Source organism: Haliotis rubra, unplaced genomic scaffold (assembly GCF_003918875.1).
Source record: "Haliotis rubra isolate DU_JTF1 unplaced genomic scaffold, ASM391887v1 Scf567, whole genome shotgun sequence".
Lineage (NCBI taxonomy): Eukaryota > Metazoa > Mollusca > Gastropoda > Lepetellida > Haliotidae > Haliotis > Haliotis rubra.
In genome coordinates this window covers 446,447-465,282 of record NW_025767265.1, presented here as the reverse complement: position 1 = coordinate 465,282, position 18,836 = coordinate 446,447, and the positions used below count along the sequence as shown (strand labels likewise).

Sequence of the window (18,836 nt, the reverse complement as noted above, 5' to 3'; positions counted from 1 at the left end):
GTGCATAGTGAAATGGCAATATGGAGTTAGTCAGAGCAAGAAGGTAAAGTTTAAATTTGGCCAATCACAGGATCGCTTGGGGTGTGATTGATCAGCAGAGGGCTGGACAAAGAATGTAGTGGAGCTTGGGTTGTGATTGATCACTGAGGCCTGGGCTTAGAATGACAAACACACACCTCTGTTGAATAAAGTTCAACAGAAACAAAACTTGAAATATATTTATTTACAAAAATAAGACTAAAATACAAATATATACACCTGCTACACTAATTCAAGGATATGTAAGTTATACTAATTCAAGGATAGGTAAGTTATACTAATTCAAGGATAGGCAAGTTAACCTAATTCAAGGATACGAAAGTTATACTAATTCAAGGATAGGCAAGTTTTACTAACTCAAAGATAGGGAAGTTATACTAATTCAAGGATAGGTAAGTTATACTAATTCAAGGATAGGCCAGATAACCTAATTCAAGGATAGGGAAGTTATACTACTTCAAGGGAAGGGAAGTAATACTAATTCAAGGATAGGTAGCTTATACTAATTCAAGGATAGGCAAGTTATCATAATTCAAGGATAGGCAAGTTATACTAATTCAAGGATAGGCCAGATAACCTAATTCAAGGATAGGGAAGTTATCATAATTCAAGGATAGGCAAGTTATACTAATTCAAGGATAGGCCAGATAACCTAATTCAAGGATAGGGAAGTTATCATAATTCAAGGATAGGGAAGTTATACTAATTCAAGGATAGGCCAGATATACTAATTCAAGGATAGGGAAGTTATACTAATTCAAGGATAGGCAAGTTAACCTAATTCAAGGATAGGGAAGTTATACTAATTCAAGGATATGGAAGTTATCATAATTCAAGGATAGGCAAGTTATACTAATTCAAGGATAGGCCAGATAACCTAATTCAAGGATAGGGAAGTTATACTAATTCAAGGATAGGTAACTTATACTAATTCAAGGATAGGCAAGTTATCATAATTCAAGGATAGGCAAGTTATACTAATTCAAGGATAGGCCAGATAACCTAATTCAAGGATAGGGAAGTTATACTAATTCAAGGATAGGTAACTTATACTAATTCAAGGATAGGCAAGTTATCATAATTCAAGGATAGGCAAGTTATACTAATTCAAGGATAGGCCAGGTAACCTAATTCAAGGATAGGGAAGTTATCATAATTCAAGGATAGGCAAGTTATACTAATTCAAGGATAGGCCAGATAACCTTATTCAAGGATAGGGAAGTTATCATAATTCAAGGATAGGTAAGTTATACTAATTCAAGGATAGGCCAGATATACTAATTCAAGGATAGGGAAGTTATACTAATTCAAGGATAGGCAAGTTAACCTAATTCAAGGATAGGGAAGTTATACTAATTCAAGGATAGGCCAGATATACTAATTCAAGGATAGGGAAGTTATACTAATTCAAGGATAGGCAAGTTAACCTAATTCAAGGATAGGGAAGTTATACTAATTCAAGGATAGGGAAGTTATCATAATTCAAGGATAGGCAAGTTATACTAATTCAAGGATAGGCCAGATAACCTAATTCAAGGATAGGGAAGTTATCATAATTCAAGGATAGGCAAGTTATACTAATTCAAGGATAGGCCAGATATACTAATTCAAGGATAGGGAAGTTATACTAATTCAAGGAAAGGCAAGTTAACCTAATTCAAGGATAGGGAAGTTATACTAATTCAAGGATAGGTAAGTTATACTAATTCAAGGATAGGGAAGTTAACCTAATTCAAGGATAGGGAAGTTATAATTCATTTCTATTTCATCAGACATTTTTCTCGAGTTACATGTGTGTGCCATATCATCTGATTAACATCTTGAACATTGTTTTCCTATTAAGAAAATATTGGAGTAATTTCTTCTCTCAGAGCAATGTTTGATATGTTACTTGTGTAGGTCAGGTAAACAGTCCCATGTAATGTAACGTTTGTTTTATTTTGGAGATTTCTATCACAGAAATCAGGAGGGGAGCATAATGAAACGTGCTGAAGAATTTTAGTCATAATTTTTGTATATGAATCTAAATATGGTACTCAGTATTGTGTGCACTTATTCACAAGCCATTCCCCTAATTGTGCTATACTTTATGGCACTTCGCATGGGCCTGGCCAGCCACGAGTTACGTCCCTTAGCTTCTTGTACTTTCGGCATGCAGCCAGGGTCAGCCATGTGCTCTCCACCCACGACAATGCTGTGTTGTCTGCCAAGTTACCAAGATGGAATACTACTAGTTCTTTTGAGTAGTATATGGTCAAACAATCTGGCAGATCATAGAGCTGATCGACAAGACTTCAAAGTCTTGGGTCTGACATACTGGCAATGCTTCTTGACAAGAATCATGAGAAATGATGAAGATGAAATAGAAGCAGAGGAAACGAGAGAATCTTCTAACACTACCGATTTACAATGTCTTTGGTGTCCTATTGGAATAAAACACACATCATCAATCTAGAAACATCACTTAGCGTGTTATAATTTCTATCCAACTTTCAGACAAAAGCTTTGTGGAACGGCTTAGTGACCAAAACTTCGCCTTCATTGGGACTTGTCGGCTGCTGGTTACAGCAAACAACTGAGAAAGGGAACTGCACTCAACATGGACCACAGTGTGTCCGAGGCAGAAACGTTGAAGACAAATCAGACAAAAGACGAGACGCTGCAACTAACTGACTGAGTTTGGTTTTACGCCACTTTTAGCAATATTCCAGCAACATCACGGCAGGGGACACCAGAAATGGGCTTCACACATTGTGGGGATTTGAACCCGGGTCTTCGGCGTGACGAGCCAACGCTTTAACCATTAGGCTACCCCACCACCCCGCAACTAACTGAAGGAGTTTTGTAGGGGGAAACGCGAACTTTTTCTCTCCTTGAATTGTCTCCTTTGAGGTCATTTTCCAAATGAATATATAGTTTATATGAAATAAAAACAAGCTGATGTAGTTTCAGTCTCTTTTAATAACTGACAAACAAATTGAAACCCAGATCATGTGTGTTAAAGAGGTAACACGGGCGGATAACTCTAAATCAAAGCGAACGACTCAGGTACTTCCTGTATTTTGCACTGCGCAATTATCAACAGAAGTCAATTACTAAACTATCGATAGTCCCACATACTATCGATGCATCAATAGTTTTTCGTTTCCACCATCGACTAATTGCTATCGAAAACTCAACAATTGCAATCCATCGATAGTTTGATGCATCGTTACAGCCCTAGAGTCTTGTCAACACAGCTTCAAGACTTGTGGCAGGTACCCTGACAATTGCTGAACTTGCAGACAACAGTTGTATACAAAAATGAATAAAGTACACTTTCATAAATTTAATATTAACATGGTGGCCATACCGAACATGACATGCGAACCTCTTAAACAAACTAAGGTGTCATTATAGTGGGAGTTGAGTGTGAAGTTTTAGGTCTCAGAGGGAATGGTTACAATGGACGATAAACAACGATGACGGAGAATCATGTCATGATACAAGCTAACTTGTCTTTCAGTCATGTGAACCGAAAGTCTTGCCAAGAAGTACACTGAATATGAGGCACTGAACAATCAACCTGAAGTGTTTGTAATGTCCACCATTATCCATATTTCACTCTTCACCAAAGTAGCTATACCCCTTCTGTTTAGTGAGACAGGGTGTGAGTTCAGTTATACACCGCACTCAGCAATATTCCAGCTATATGGCGGCGGTCATACCAGACCAGACAATCTAGTGATCAACAGCATGAGCATCGTTCTACGCAATTGGGATACAATGACATGTGTCAACCAAGTCAGTTACTGAAGGCCAATTCTAACCCAGATCTTCATGGGTCACTTCTGTTCAGATTTATTCACTATGTACAACATTATATCATCAAGGTCAGGTTGTATGAAGGCAAGGTAACCAGAAAATAAATGTGTGCTGGTCGTATGCCACGAACAAGGACGCTACACAACTCTACAGAGTGAGGCCCTGAGGGGTCCAGGGAGTGTTATAGCTCTTCATACAGTATTGCACATCAATCTTGATGCGACGCCAAGAGCTGGGTGGAAACAGCTACGTGGGCGGTTTCAAGGGTGGCTGCGTGGGTGGCTACGTGGGCTCACGCAAGTCTCCATGGCCGAACGAGGACAGACGACTGGATAGAGTCACAACGGCGGATCAGTGTTTTAGAGAAGTCTGACCAACTGTGACCATTTTGAGTTGATGTAGGTCCACCCAGACACACAATGGAGGATCAGTGTTTTAGAGAAGTTGAACCAACTGTGACCATTATGAGTTGATGTAAGCCCATCAACATGGCGGCTTCAGCTTGTTCTTCAAGTACTGCATGACCTGATGCATCAGCTCGCGACTGTCTCCGTCCCGCCACACCATCTCCAGGACCACCTCCGGCTGCCCTGCCCGCTTCTTCAGGTTCACGTCACACTTCAGGATGTACCGCTTCTTGCCAGAAGTCGCCACATCTGGTTTCTTCCCATCTGCCTTGATACTTGTTGCTTCAGATCCAGATTTAGTCAAGCCATCATTTCCCGTGTTTGCTTGTATCACAATTGTTTGATTTGCTGTTATCAGCTTGAACTGATTCAACATCTGTGTTTTTCACAATTTCCGTTTCCTCGACAACTTTGATCCTTTTGCTTTCACCTGATTCTTCTGACAGAGTTTCTGGCGCCTTCCTCTTCCTGTGTTCAGAATCTTCCACACCACCATCCACACCCATGTTGTTGTCGCCACTGACGTTGAGACAACCACTGTCATCAGCTCCCTTCATTTCCAACCCAGAGTCATCTCCCTTCATTTCCAACCCAGAGTCGTCTCCCTTCACTTCCAGTGCGGAGTTATCTCCCTTTTCATCTTTCACGTGTTCACCAAGCTTGTCCTGTATGACAGACATATCACTTGTGGGGCGGGTAGAGTTGTCTGCCCCTTCTCGCAGCTTCTGTCGACGTTTACGTCTCTGGTTGGACCAGGTGTTTTCATGCGCTACGACCGCAAGGCTGGCAAAACCCTTGTGACATTTCTTCTCTCTGTGCTGAATCTGTTTAAAAAAGGAAATGTTCAAATCAGCATTGGCTATCATTCTGAATATTAATATCAGAGTACCAGAGTAAACAAGCTGGCTTCAATGCCACTTTGAATGACATTCCGATACGTCAGTTTAACATGAGAGGAGCACCATGTGATATAGGCCTAAGATGGTCAACCAGGTTGGTGAAACCCACAAACACATGGCGTAGGGCAGACAGACCTACAACATAATCAGGGGAACTGGAGTGTGAACCCACCATCACAGGTTGCTGGCATGCCCAAGGGAGGCAACTCTGGCACAACACACTAACGTGTAAAACCTTGACCTTTATTCCAGCAAGACTGGAAGACATTATTTACAGATACTATGACAGAAGCTTGATTTACAGTGAATCAAAGATCAGAGATCCTGGATTGAAACAGAGAAGTCAACTTATACAGATTTGATTAACATAAAATATAACTACAGATGCTTGACTGATAGACCCTGGATGTAGAGATCCTTCACTTAGATGCAACATTGACAGATCCCATACTTAAATATTCTAATCTTACAAAACAAATCCTTTACAGAAAACTTCGATATTTTCAGATCCATAATTTCCACATTCTAGATCAACATATCTATGTTTATTCCATGCATTCACCTGAAGTCCATTAAGTATAGTCTTTACATGTTGCGTCAGATGTGGCACATCATAGATAGCGCCACCAGCTGCAAACGGCACAACGTAGGACAGAGGTGGCTTCTCATTCTTGGAGGACTGGAAGGGAGACTTCTGCAACGATAATACGACAGCTGACCAGGTCGTTACTCTGATCCAGTTCACTACATACTAGGCTAGGTAGGGGAGGCAATTACATGTAGGCGATATAGGTGTGGAGAGGATAAAGAAGAACAGAATGGAAGATGGTGTTAATCAAAAGACAGGGTAGTCCCACTGTCTTTGAATGATTGCTCTTCACTGAAAATGTATTTTTCAATTGTAAAAGTACTACTTACAGAGGTACAGATAAGCTGCGTATCTGCGTAAATTACGCAAATATTTATGTGAAAACTCAATTCCTATTACGTCTGTTGCGTACAAGTACGCTTGTATTTTTGTAAATGCTCAATAAATTTGATCGTACATGCGTACACAGAAAACTGTCAAATCTTAGCTTGCGTACCAGTGGATAGATAAAGCAACTGAGGTATATTTAGATGTTCTGTTTCGGCACATGAACACTCAACTAGCAGTCTTTCATATCGTTTCTCATATTACAGATCAAATATAAATAACAAACACTAACATTTAAACTTTATTATATTTTTACAATTAATGGAAAATGGCAAAATACCCAATTGATTTTGAGTGAGGTGAGTACAATTTGTTTGGTTACTCAAAGGAAAATTAGGATACCCAATTGAGATGAAGACAAGCGGGTACATAACTCAATGACCCAAAAAGTTATCTGTAGCTCTGTACTTACCATGTTTAACAAGTGTTAAAGGTTCAAGTACATTTACATCTAGATAAATACTATTGTTGTAAGGGAGTAAAAATGATTTAGAAGAATATTTGTGGTTTCCTATGACACACTAATTGTGTCAGCAGACAACCAAAACTCGGGTAAGCAGTAGTGGTTTGGATGACCTGGATTACATGTTTGAAACTAACGGCAGATTCGCAAAAAGTATATATTTTCTAAAATTGTGACCATTTACTAAAAAAGGTGGTGAAGTTCAGCCATTATTGAACCATTCAATTAGTTTCTTTGTCTACACCTTCACAAGTGTTGCAGGTGTAATATCAACAGCATCTATCCATGCCTACAACATGAGAATCAAACTTCTAAGAAATCAAAGATCAAACTTCAAACTTGAGAATCTCCACAGGGAAAGAAGCCTGAGACTGGTTCTGTGTTGACTGTCCTGAGAGTTACACTTACAGGGAACACGACACTTTCATCAAAGGACCAGGCTATCCCCCACCGCATTGTCTTGCCCTGACAAAACTCTGTCGTGGCGTATTTGGGAACCTGGAGAGAACAATATTAAATGTCATTAATGTGCATTCTGTCTTTTTTAAAAAATAGATCTCATTTTCTTTCCCCACCAAACACTGCAAACTGTTACTTTTGTGAATAAAAAGGAGAAAATGAATACAAAAATGTACATGGGATGCAATTTTTTTCCAATTAACACTCAAAGTGGACAAAATAGTAATGGATAACAAATTTGTTATCGTACCAAAAATACCAAAAACATTTCGAATTTATCTTTACCATTAACAAGCAAGTCCACCTATGAGCAGGATTAACATGAGTATGCTGACAACTATAATAACCACAGGAGGCCATTTCTACCTTTGATAAACGCACACAAAGGCTATTTCCTCCAAGCCGCCTATCAAGCAGTACTTCAAATCATGCCCTCTACGACCTTCTCCAACCAACAATCAACATCCACCTGTAGCACCATTCCACCAATCAACATCCACCTGTAGCCCCTCCCACCAATCAACATCCACCTGTAGCCCAACCAACATCCACCTGTAGCCCCTCCCACCAATCAACATCAACCTGTACCCGCTCCCACCAATCAACATCCACCTGTACCCCCTCCCACCAATCAACATCCACCTGTAGTCCCTGCCACCAATCAACATCAACCTGTACCCGCTCCCACCAATCAACATCCAACTGTACCCCCTCCCACCAATCAACATCCACCTGTACCCCTCCCACCAATCAACATCCACCTGTACCCCCTCCCACCAATCAACATCCAACTGTAGCCCCTCCCACCAATCAACATCCACCTGTACCCCCTCCCACCAATCAACATCCACCTGTACCCCCCTCCCACCAATCAACATCCACCTGTACCCCCCTGCCACCAAACATCCACCTGTACCCCTCCCACCAATCAACATCCACCTGTACCCCTCCCACCAATCAACACCCACCTGTACCCCTCCCACCAATCAACATCCACCTGTAGCCCCTCCCACCAATCAACATCCACCTGTACCCCCTCCACCAATCAACATCCACCTGTACCCCTCCCACCAATCAACACCCACCTGTACCCTCTACCACCAATCAACATCCACCTGTAACCCCTCCCACCAATCAACATCCACCTGTAGCCTTTACCACCAATCAACATCCACCTGTAGCCTTTACCACCAAACAACATCCGCCTGTAGCCTTTACCACCAATCAACATCCACCTACCACCAATCAACATCAACCTGTACCCACTCCCACCAATCAACATCCACCTGTACCCTCTACCACCAATCAACATCAACCTGTACCCTCTACCACCAATCAACATCCACCTGTAACCCCTCCCACCAATCAACATCCACCTGTAGCCTTTACCACCAATCAACATCCACCTGTACCCCCTCCCACCAAACAACATCCACCTGTAGCCTTTACCACCAATCAACATCCACCTGTAGCCTCACCCACCAATCAACATCAACCTGTAGCCTCTCCCACCAATCAACATCCACTTGTAGCCTCTCCCACCAATCAACATCCACTTGTAGCCCCTCCCACCAATCAACATCAACCTGTACCCCTTCCCACCAATCAACATCCACCTGTAGCCCCTCACTCTAATCAACACCCACCCGTAGCACCATTCCACCAATCAACATCCACCTGTAGCCCCTCCCACCAATCAACATCCACCTGTACCCCCTCCCACTAATCAACATCCACCTGTACCCCCTCCCACCAATCAACACCCACCTGTACCCCCTCCCACCAATCGACATCCACCCGTACCCCTCCCACCAATCGACATCCACCTGTAACCCCTCCCACCAATCAACATCCACCTGTACCCTCTCCCACCAATCAACACCCACCTGTACCCCCTCCCACCAATCAACACCCACCTGTACCCCCCTCCCACCAATCAACATCCACCTGTACCCCTCCCACCAATCAACATCCACCTGTACCCCCTCCCACCAATCAACATCCACCCGTTCCCCCTCCCACCAATCAACATCATCACCTGTACCCCTCCCACCAATCAACATCCACCTGTATCCCCTACCACCAATCAACATCAACCTGTAGCCCCTCCCACCAATCAACATCCAACTGTACCCCCTCCCACCAATCAACATCCACCTGTACCCCTCCCACCAATCAACACCCACCTTCAGTTTGCGTAGCTCCTCCTTCAAGGGAGATATGCTGGTCTTCTTGCCAAGCATGGTGGTGTACACCCTGTAACAAGTCATCATGAACTTAGTGTACCAGTTTAGGACACAGAAGAAATTACATTTCCACAACTCTTCTTCCATCATGTCCACAAACACTAAACACAAAACACAAATACCTTCTGTTTAATAACTTAAGCATTGGCGGATCCAGAGGGGGGTTCAAGGGGTTCGAACCCCCTGAAAACACACACACACACACAACCCTTTTCAAAATTCCTGAATCCGCCCATGTTACGGACACTAATCTATGTATTGATAAAGTTTTTTTCACAAAATTTGTAAACCATAATCCCTTTTGCTTAACATCCAAGATAAATAGATAAATCTCTGAAGTAAATATGGTTAATACTGACAAAGATTGTTACAGACAATAACACCTGTGTCTTTCTTTGTTTTGTTATCAAACATCGCACTAAGCAATATTCCAGCAATATGGCAGTGGTCTGTAAATGATCGAGCCTTGACCAGACAATCCAGTGATCAACAGCCTCACACCTGTGGGACAATGACGGCCTACCTTACTCTGGTCCTCAGAGATGCTGAGTCAGCAATCAGCTGTTTGACGAACATCACCTCCCCTCCAGGGGCGATGCTCTCCTTGGGGCTGGCAGTACTGACGGAGCAGGGCTCGCTGCGGTCCACGCTGCGGGATGTCGACACTGCCTGTGCCTCATTGTGGTCCGCAAAGAAAGGAGGATTACACATGCAGAAGTCGTATGTCACGTCCGAATCCTCATCTAGGAGAGCCCCGGTCATCAGAGCATCCTCTGTCACTTTCTTCACTGTAACCATGGTAACCAGGGGTAAACATCTTGGGTGTAAACTAGCACATAAATGTCAGACACTTTAACTGCAGATACCCTTTAGTGGCAATTCATGTGACTGACATCATGAGCATCAAAACATGCACTAAAATACAACGAAATGCATCAACAATGTGTGACCATCCCAGTCCATCAAGAACGGAACTGACGTTTAGTTTTAACATAACAAAATATTGTCATTGAAAATTCACTGAAACAGACTAATTCATTCTTCACATAAACCAGCAACTGTTTTGTGAGTGAGCGAGTGAGTGAATATAGTTTTACGCCACTTTTAGCAATATTCCAGCTATATCACGGCTGGGGACACCAGAAATGGGCTCCACACATTGTACCCAGGTGGGGAATCGAACCCAGGCCTTCGACGTGATGAACGAACGCTATAACCATTAGGCTACCCCTCATGTTAAGACAAGAGAAAGAAACTGAAAACAAACCTGTTATTGCTGAAGTCAAACTATTTTTCTCAACATTCTTCTTAGCATAGAAGACATTTTGAGCATCGATATCTGTTGCCAGGAAGGACCATTTGTTCATCTTGTTGCCTAGTAACGGATAAACGCAAGATGAACCAGTACCTGAAAAGGACGACATTATGACATTAAGAATCCCTGAGTACCGCATCATTTTAATAGTCACTTGAATACATCATCACTTGAAAACATTGTCACTTGAATGGACAGAACACTTCATGCAAGCAAATGAATGAATTATCATAATTGAGAATTCCGGGGAGCTTGTTTCAAAAATCCAAAACAACCTGTTTCCAAGGTGTCAAAATGTTTTCTGCTTAGGCGAAACAAGCGAGAATACTTATGGTGCTGTCAACTATAACAGTATACAGCAAACTGAATTCAAGCTCGTGAGTAAGTGAGTATGGTTTTATGCTGCTTTTAGCAATATTCCAGCAATATCACGGCGGGGGAGACCAGAAATGGGCTTCACACAATGTACCCATGTGGGGAATTGAAACCGGGTCTGCAGCGTGACGGGTGGACGCTTTAACCACTAGGCTACCCCACCACCCCATTCATGCTCATGAAAAAACATCTGGATCAGAGACTGAAGCCCATACTGCAGCAAGGAATATACCTACAAAATCAATAAAAGGAGTTTCTAAATCAATCTGATTTATCACTCAAAATGTAAATTGCTCATTTCAACAAAGTATGGAGCAGACAGATTTCAAACACACTTACTTACCAATATCGATTCCTCGTACACCAGATTTCTTCCTTCCGATGATATCTTCAACCCACAGCAGGTAATTGAGTCTCAGCGGGATCGTTGGAACCAACCGATCCTGAGGCAACTCAACATCAAGGTCAAAGTCTTCCTTCAGCAAAGTTTTGGTGAGAATTCGCAAATCTTCAGGGTTCTTGAAGTCCAGGAACACCTTGCCTGCTGTGTCCTGAATAACGTGGCTACAAAACTCAGGGTACTTGCTGGCCAGAAGTTGGAAGTCTGGTTTCTGGCGCCTGTAGGGGTTCCGTGGGTGCATGTATTTGTTGAGAGACATCTGGGAAACACAACGAGAAATACCTGTGGCAAACCTTTCTGGTTCATCTCTTACAATGACTTGTTTCAAATATTAGAACACACGCCACTTCAACAAGAAGTTCCCTGAATAGCAAGCATATATCAAAATGTCCAATTATATATTTTACATTATAATAATGCAAGGTTTGCAATTAAATATGGATTTTAGCTCTGTGCATTAATAATTTCAAATACAGATCGCTAAGTCCTTTGAATTTGGTATCCACCAAGATAACCAGGTTCCTTTCAACTATCTATCAGTATTTCATTGTATTGTTTATCTTCACAATGTAAGTAGATACACATATAAAAATGCAGACCAACATACTTCACATTTCTGGAAAAAGAGCACCCGAAATGTTCAAAGGGAGCTTACTGACACGATGAGGGTGAACACACATATAGAGAGAGACATTTCGAAAAATCAAACATTGTGAAATACCGATTTTTAATACATAAGCTGGACTGATTGAGTAGACTTGTGGATAATCTTTGTAAGGAAACATATGCTCCTGTATATATAACTGATTCAGCACACTCCTGATTTCTTCATAACAATGAAGGGGAAGATTTCTCAGTTGGATTAGTGAGGTAGGTTCCTGTGGGACGTGGCTGTCATAAAACAAAATCTGAAAATTACTGAGAATGTTCTGTTAAGATTAGTATATCCCACTTTCAGAAATATTAGTGCACCACAAACCGACAGATGAATATGTGAAGCATGTGTACAAGTTCTTTTTAGTTGTCTCACATGATTTTATCCAGCTGAGTGACGTTCACTAAGCGTGGCAAGCTGGGAGACGTTTGTCCAATAAGCAGTGTGTAGCTATAGTCTTCGAAGCTAACCACTGTACCTTTTTTTCTACTGTGGACTGGACTTCAACTCGTTGCCCACCTTAATCACTTTAGGGTCATGCTCTTTTTGAGCATAAGAACTAAAAAGCAGAAATTTGCATCCGGTTATTTTTGTCTATTTGGGAATACAGATATACAATGGCATCAGTGGAAGAATTTAGACAATTGTGGTCTATATTTATACCCATGCTTGAAAAACGAAAACAAAACTGAAGAAGTAGGACACACAACCTTACCTTCAGTCATTCACAGGCGATTTGTCAACCGCTGCAGAACATAGGAAAATTTAAACCAAGTGAAAAACAATATAGAAATTATGTTGCAACCACTAATAATAACTTTGTTCTCGATAAAACGTTTACTGAACGTTTTAACTCATTCAAAGAAACTTGTGTGAGCCGCCATTGGATCCACGTGACATCACTTCCTACATGTGAATCGCATCACTTCCGGCAGCGTGTGGACATGCGCAATATAAACTTCAAATTGGAAGGGGATAATACGTGTTCTTGCTCTTCAAGTTCGTAAAATTTCGATTATCTGTGTTGGTTGGAGGAAATTACTTTCTCTGACACATCTCAGGTAAAAGCCCTATTCACATTTTTACCCCATTTTTGAAATCATATGAGTATCACGCGTGTTAGAAAGACTTTTCATTGACAGTTGCTGTCACTTGGCTGATAACATGGCGGTCAGATGAGAGAGAGCATGCAAAAATTATCATTCATAATTATTTAACAATTTCGATGTGTTTGATAATGGTAACCTGTTGTTTTGTCTTTCAGTTGGAAACATATGTTGTGAGGCTCCTTTCATGTTCATAAAATATGCGCACGCAATGATGTCATCGACATAAAACGATCGATCTGCTTCCTCATTTTAATTCCAGACAAGTCACACGCATATCTATTCCAGCATCGATTCACCATTACGTCAACACACAATACTGATGCAGGCGGATATTTGTCGCAAATGACAAACGAAATAGATGTAGTTAGTGAAATTAACAGATCACTTCTGAGCAAATGACAAAACAAAAGCAAATAGGTCACTGAGGAGAAAATTATAATACATGGCAGTTTTCAATGACATCAGCTGTGCTGATCATTCTAGACGAGTTCTGTGACTGCACCATGTCCAATAGTGGAATGGCGTTCAGCCAATTTTGTTTTCATTTGAAAATATATGTTTAGGGAAATATCTGTCGCCAACAGGCTTATTACATATGCCAATATATTATGCCATACAAGAACTAAACACAGACATGACCTCTGAAGTAGGCGTTCAGATGATCTATGCAACAGTACAACCTGAGTGTATATGTCCATGAAAAGAGAAGATATTGATTCTTCTATATTGCCAGCTACGTGATAATGGGTGTTGACGATGTTAAAGAAACGCCTACCCTCAAAGAAATCTTTTTGGGTTTTTAGTTTGCTTGGATAGTTGCATTGTGTGATATTACTGATAATTCCTTCTGTCCAATTGGTTTGCTGTATCAGTCATTTAAACTTGAAAAACTGTTGTCTCAACTTAATTGAATTTCTATTTGGCATCCTGTCCTGTAGATTGTAGATGTATTAAACTATTATTTGCCTCTTATCTCTTCTATGATGTCTGTGAACTGGTGTTATTTCACTGAAATGTAACTAGATTCAGACTTTGAAATTGTGGCCAAAGTTATTTCCTGCCATATGTGATCATAATTAAATCATAAATAGGCTATATGGACATGCTTCATAGCCATCAACACTGACATGTATGCATATGAGACCAATAGTAATCCATAAATACAGATAAATTATGTTTTCTGTTTGAAACTTATGAGATCTCTCATAATCATAATCAACAATAATGATAATCGTGATAATCCATATCACATAAACTTGTTTAGCAGTATTTAAAACAGAATACTCTGGTACACCTTATTTTCTAAGCCTGCATCATCACTCCAATTCGTACCCTTACATCCCAAAACAATTTCATGAATTTCAAGGTATTGATTGGCGAGTTCTGGCACTCTGTTTTGTTTTGTATTCTTGTGAAATCACAAGGAAATATAAGTTTCATATGATATTATTTCGCCCATAAGTGCCAAAAGTTGTTTATCTTTATGTATGCATTGCATTAAAATTGCTGACAGTATGGAATCTTCCCAATCTTCCCACACAATCCTACTGTTGGGACATGTTGAGATAAGGAAGTAAATCCAACCATGTGAGTCACTACCCTCAGTCATTTTTAGACTGGACTATTTTAGTAAAGTTTCATGATAGAAATTCAGTTGTCAAGGTGGTTTAGTGTTGTGTTCAAGATCACTGCAACTATAAGGCCAGGTGTTTGTGTGTGGAATTGGTTGCATCTATTAATCTGGACTAACACCAGTTTTGTTCTTGTTATGCCACTGACACACGAGGCCTCAGTTTGACATGGATACAGTATTATGTCTAAGAGGCAGCCAGTCCTTGGTTTTAAACCGTTTAAAGATATGTGCCATTCAGGGTAACAACTAGTACCACCTGGTAATGTCATTTTATGTGACAGAATTTTGTGTTTTTATTGACTTGCCTGGTTGCAGGTAGCAATTATTCATAAGGATGAACATAGTGATATTAACAGTTCACTGTAACATGTCCAGGTGGGTTCTTGTATGATGAACAGATTCAGCCATATGTTCAAATAGAATAGTTTACTTATCAAGGTCTTAGTATAAATTATTGCTTTTGTCATTAATATTGGTAAAAGGAATTGAAACACACCTCTTGTTCAACACACAAGATGAAATGAAATCATGAAAAAAAATTAAAAAGGAAAAAATACGCTAGTTCTTTTGCTTATGTCACAAAATCAAACTGTTTTTGCCACATGGTCTGAATGTTATGCAAGTTGTAGGAGAGCAGGCTGCCTCGTGATAAGTTGTATATTGGGTGTGCACTGCTCGCTTCACTCTGAACCTGATGGATGAAGGTCAGTGGGTCAGGATAGAAGGGTTGGGGCTTCAGTATAGTTCTTTTGTTTACGAATATTTTTAAACAGGGGGAATGACTTGACTAAACGTTTTAGATGTCAAATGTTTTTATCAAAACGCTTGATAGATGTTAGTGAAAAGAGATTGCTATGTAATAATATTGTACCTACTCTGTCAGTTTTTAGATTTCTTGTAGAGCGACTTGACCTACAGTGCATGGGAAACAGCAGTGTTGCAACGTTTGACATTTTTTTGACGAGTCCCTTCAGAAATTATTCACATGAATGCACTAGGCGATACATGTCCATGGTGTGTAGCCGGACGCTGGGCAACAGGTCCTTGACCCTTGTGGTGTAGCGCCACACACCACGACTTATTACAGTAGCCGGGTGAGATGGGGCCTCAGGCATACAGACAGTAACAAGGTGTTAGTACCATTGTAGCAGTGATTCAACTAATAAGCTTGATCATACTACAGGTGACCAGTCAAGTGCAAACCTGTCAATCATCTCAACAAATGCCACATGGAAACAAAAACACAGAACCAATATAAAAATACTTTTGTCAGTTATATTGGAGAAAGCATTTGCAGCAGAAACAGAATCGTATATAATTTGAATTGGTTATTGTCATGCATTAGTAGTAGTATATGAATTGATATGTTGACACAGTAGATGTCTTGCTCTGCAGTGGAATGTATAATCTGTGTAAGGGTCCTTCTCACAGCTGCCAGTGCATAAGTGGGAGACAAACAACAGCTCAGCTGATGAAGTAGACAAACATCTAGTCCCTGAAATGGACATATGTTACAGAAAACAACAGTTCCTAAATTATATTCATAAAATATCATAAAAAGGAACCCAGAGACTTCATTTTCAGGAAATGAAACTGGTAATCTGGACTTGCAACATATTCTAGACTTGCTTGTCCTGTATTAGGTATATTGGTTTCAGGGTGTGTATTACAGACTACTGATTAAGATTTGTGACAACAGAAGACCTGTGTGTCTACAACATGATCTACACAATGTCAGTGGCATTGTCTCATGGTACAAGTACTGTCTTTGGCTCAGTCCAAGTCATGTTGTGTCTGTTTTCCTCACAGTTTCCTCAGTGTTATCATGTTAGACTGAATTATGTTTTACATGACACTTACCATGCCTGTTGACCCAAATGTATTGAGTATAATTAATGTGAAACTTATAAAATGCAAGTATTCAGTATTTTGAACAAACTGTCTTAAATTTGGATAAGGCCATATTTTATAAGTTGTATGCTTCTCTCGAGGGTAATACGGTCTGATGTACGCCTCTTTGTAGCAGTGTTACCCGAGCCGGTAGGCAAGGGATAACACTGTTACAGAAAGGCGTACATCAGACCGTATTACCCGAGGGAGAAGCATACAACGTATTTATCTTACCGCGATGTTAAATGTACAAAATATCATTTTATTTTATTTTGAAGATCGCCACTGACTATATGACATGTGAGGTGAGGTGAGGTGAAATTGGGTTTAACGTCGTGCTTGAGAATATTTCGCTCATATGACGACGTGCATGCGTGTGTATGTGTATGTGCGGCTGCTTGTACTAGCCCAGACTTAAGCTGGTTTTATAGTGCCAGCCTACTGAGATACCATGCCGCAGTGAAGCATGAATACCCCACTCAGACAAATTATACTGACTCCGAGCCGCCCAGTCCTTGTTGTACCCATTAATGCCGAGCGCCAGGCAGGGACCAACAAGTACCATATTTTAACGTCTTTTGGTATGACGCGGTCGGGGATCGAACCCACGACCTTCCGCTCTCCGGGCGGACGCTCTAACCACTACACCACGGAGGCGGTTTCTATATGACATGTAAACAAAATGGCGTCTGCCTCTCGACTGGAATTTCAAAATCAGTGAAACATATTCTGACAAGCTTAAAACTGCAATAAAAATGGTTAATTATGTTTAAGTTGAGTGTGCAAACAATTCAATGCATAAAATAGTTTAAAAAGCAGTGAAAGTCGGTAAAATATATCTGTACATTGTAAACTCAAAAACTGCTGATCCAATGGCTTTCGAACTCCGGCATTGCATGCGTCATATTATGACGTCATACGATTGTTAGCGATACAGCTACTCGGCGGAGAGTTTGGCGGGTAATATTTTTTCAATTTATCACCTTCCTGGTAGGGGTGACACGGAAACTTGTTAAAGCGTCATTGACCAATGACATTAAAGTATTTTACATGAAGGTAAGATAATAACTAATGTAGGTTTTCGAGGGTTCAGTATCTAACTGCTGAGTTTCTCCCTTTGCTGCCAGTAACTAGTGCACACTGGTTCGAATCCAGCATTTGACTAACATTTTTCATGGGTGACATATTTACATGTTGCCCAGTTATCAAAGCAGCAGCATTTGCCTGAGCAGTGTATATGTCCATTTGTTGTACCAGACAGTTAGGAAGTGCAGGTCACTGTTTGAAATCCAAACTAAGCCATCAGCTTGTTGATGGTTTCACATATACAGCACACTTAACTATGTGTTTTGTTACTAATATGTGACAAAACTGACAATAAGTCATGCAATACAACAGTTCTAACACAAAATATTCAAAATATATAGGTTGTCTGTTTTAAAGGTTGTCAATATCTGAATTAATGCTTGACCATGTTTAGTGGTATTCATGTGGTTTGATTAAACGTAACATGTTTTTTGTGTCAGAATACTAACAATCTGTCATTAACCCAAGTCATGTAGCAGTCCTGTTTCTATTATGATGCTTATGCAAAGTATGTTGTGTGTAAATACTGATCCAGGTCAGTGTGGAGGAGGACATGACTACAGGTGACTAGGTGGGAAGACAAACACTGTGGCAGGTACAGTTACACCGTGGGTGAGGCTACTGATGTATATGTATCGCTGACAACATAGGGCAGGTGGGTTTATCAGTGTGAGACTGTGTGGTAACCCTTGTCAGGTCAGCCTTGTGACTGACACATGATGTGCCATGGATCACTGACACCACAGGGAAGATAGGTACTATGTGATGCTGGTACTATAGGAAGTATGGGTTGATGAGTGGGGTTCACTGTATGTTAACCCTTGTCATGTGATCATCACCCAGGTTACTGCCACCACAGGGAAGATAGGTACTATGTGATGCTGGTACTATAGGAAGTATGGGTTGATGAGTGGGGTTCACTGTATGTTAACCCTTGTCATGTGATCATCACCCAGGTTACTGCCACCACAGGAAGATAGGTACTATGTGGTGCTGGTACTATAGGAAGTATGGGTTGATGAGTGGGGTTCACTGTATGTTAACCCTTGTCATGTGATCATCACCCAGGTTACTGCCACC

The 18,836-nt window shown here is 40.8% G+C and overlaps 2 protein-coding genes across 2 annotated transcripts in view; one reads left to right on the top strand and one right to left on the bottom strand.

Moving 5' to 3' along the window:
• Window positions 1-2,980: 2,980 nt before the first annotated feature.
• On the bottom strand, window positions 2,981-12,925 carry LOC124254187 (RNA N6-adenosine-methyltransferase mettl16-like). The gene is given in 9 exon segments (XM_046688073.1): window positions 2,981-4,559; window positions 4,561-5,074; window positions 5,712-5,843; window positions 6,997-7,086; window positions 9,234-9,303; window positions 9,817-10,081; window positions 10,561-10,701; window positions 11,327-11,642; window positions 12,754-12,925. Coding segments are annotated over 8 exon segments (1,761 nt in total). The 5' UTR covers window positions 12,754-12,925; the 3' UTR covers window positions 2,981-4,326.
• A 46-nt stretch (window positions 12,926-12,971) lies between these two features.
• LOC124254186 (lissencephaly-1 homolog) overlaps window positions 12,972-18,836 on the top strand; it is a 49,968-nt gene continuing 44,103 nt past the window's right edge. The window contains 1 exon segment of the mRNA XM_046688072.1: window positions 12,972-13,099. The gene's annotated coding sequence lies outside the window, so the exon portion shown is untranslated.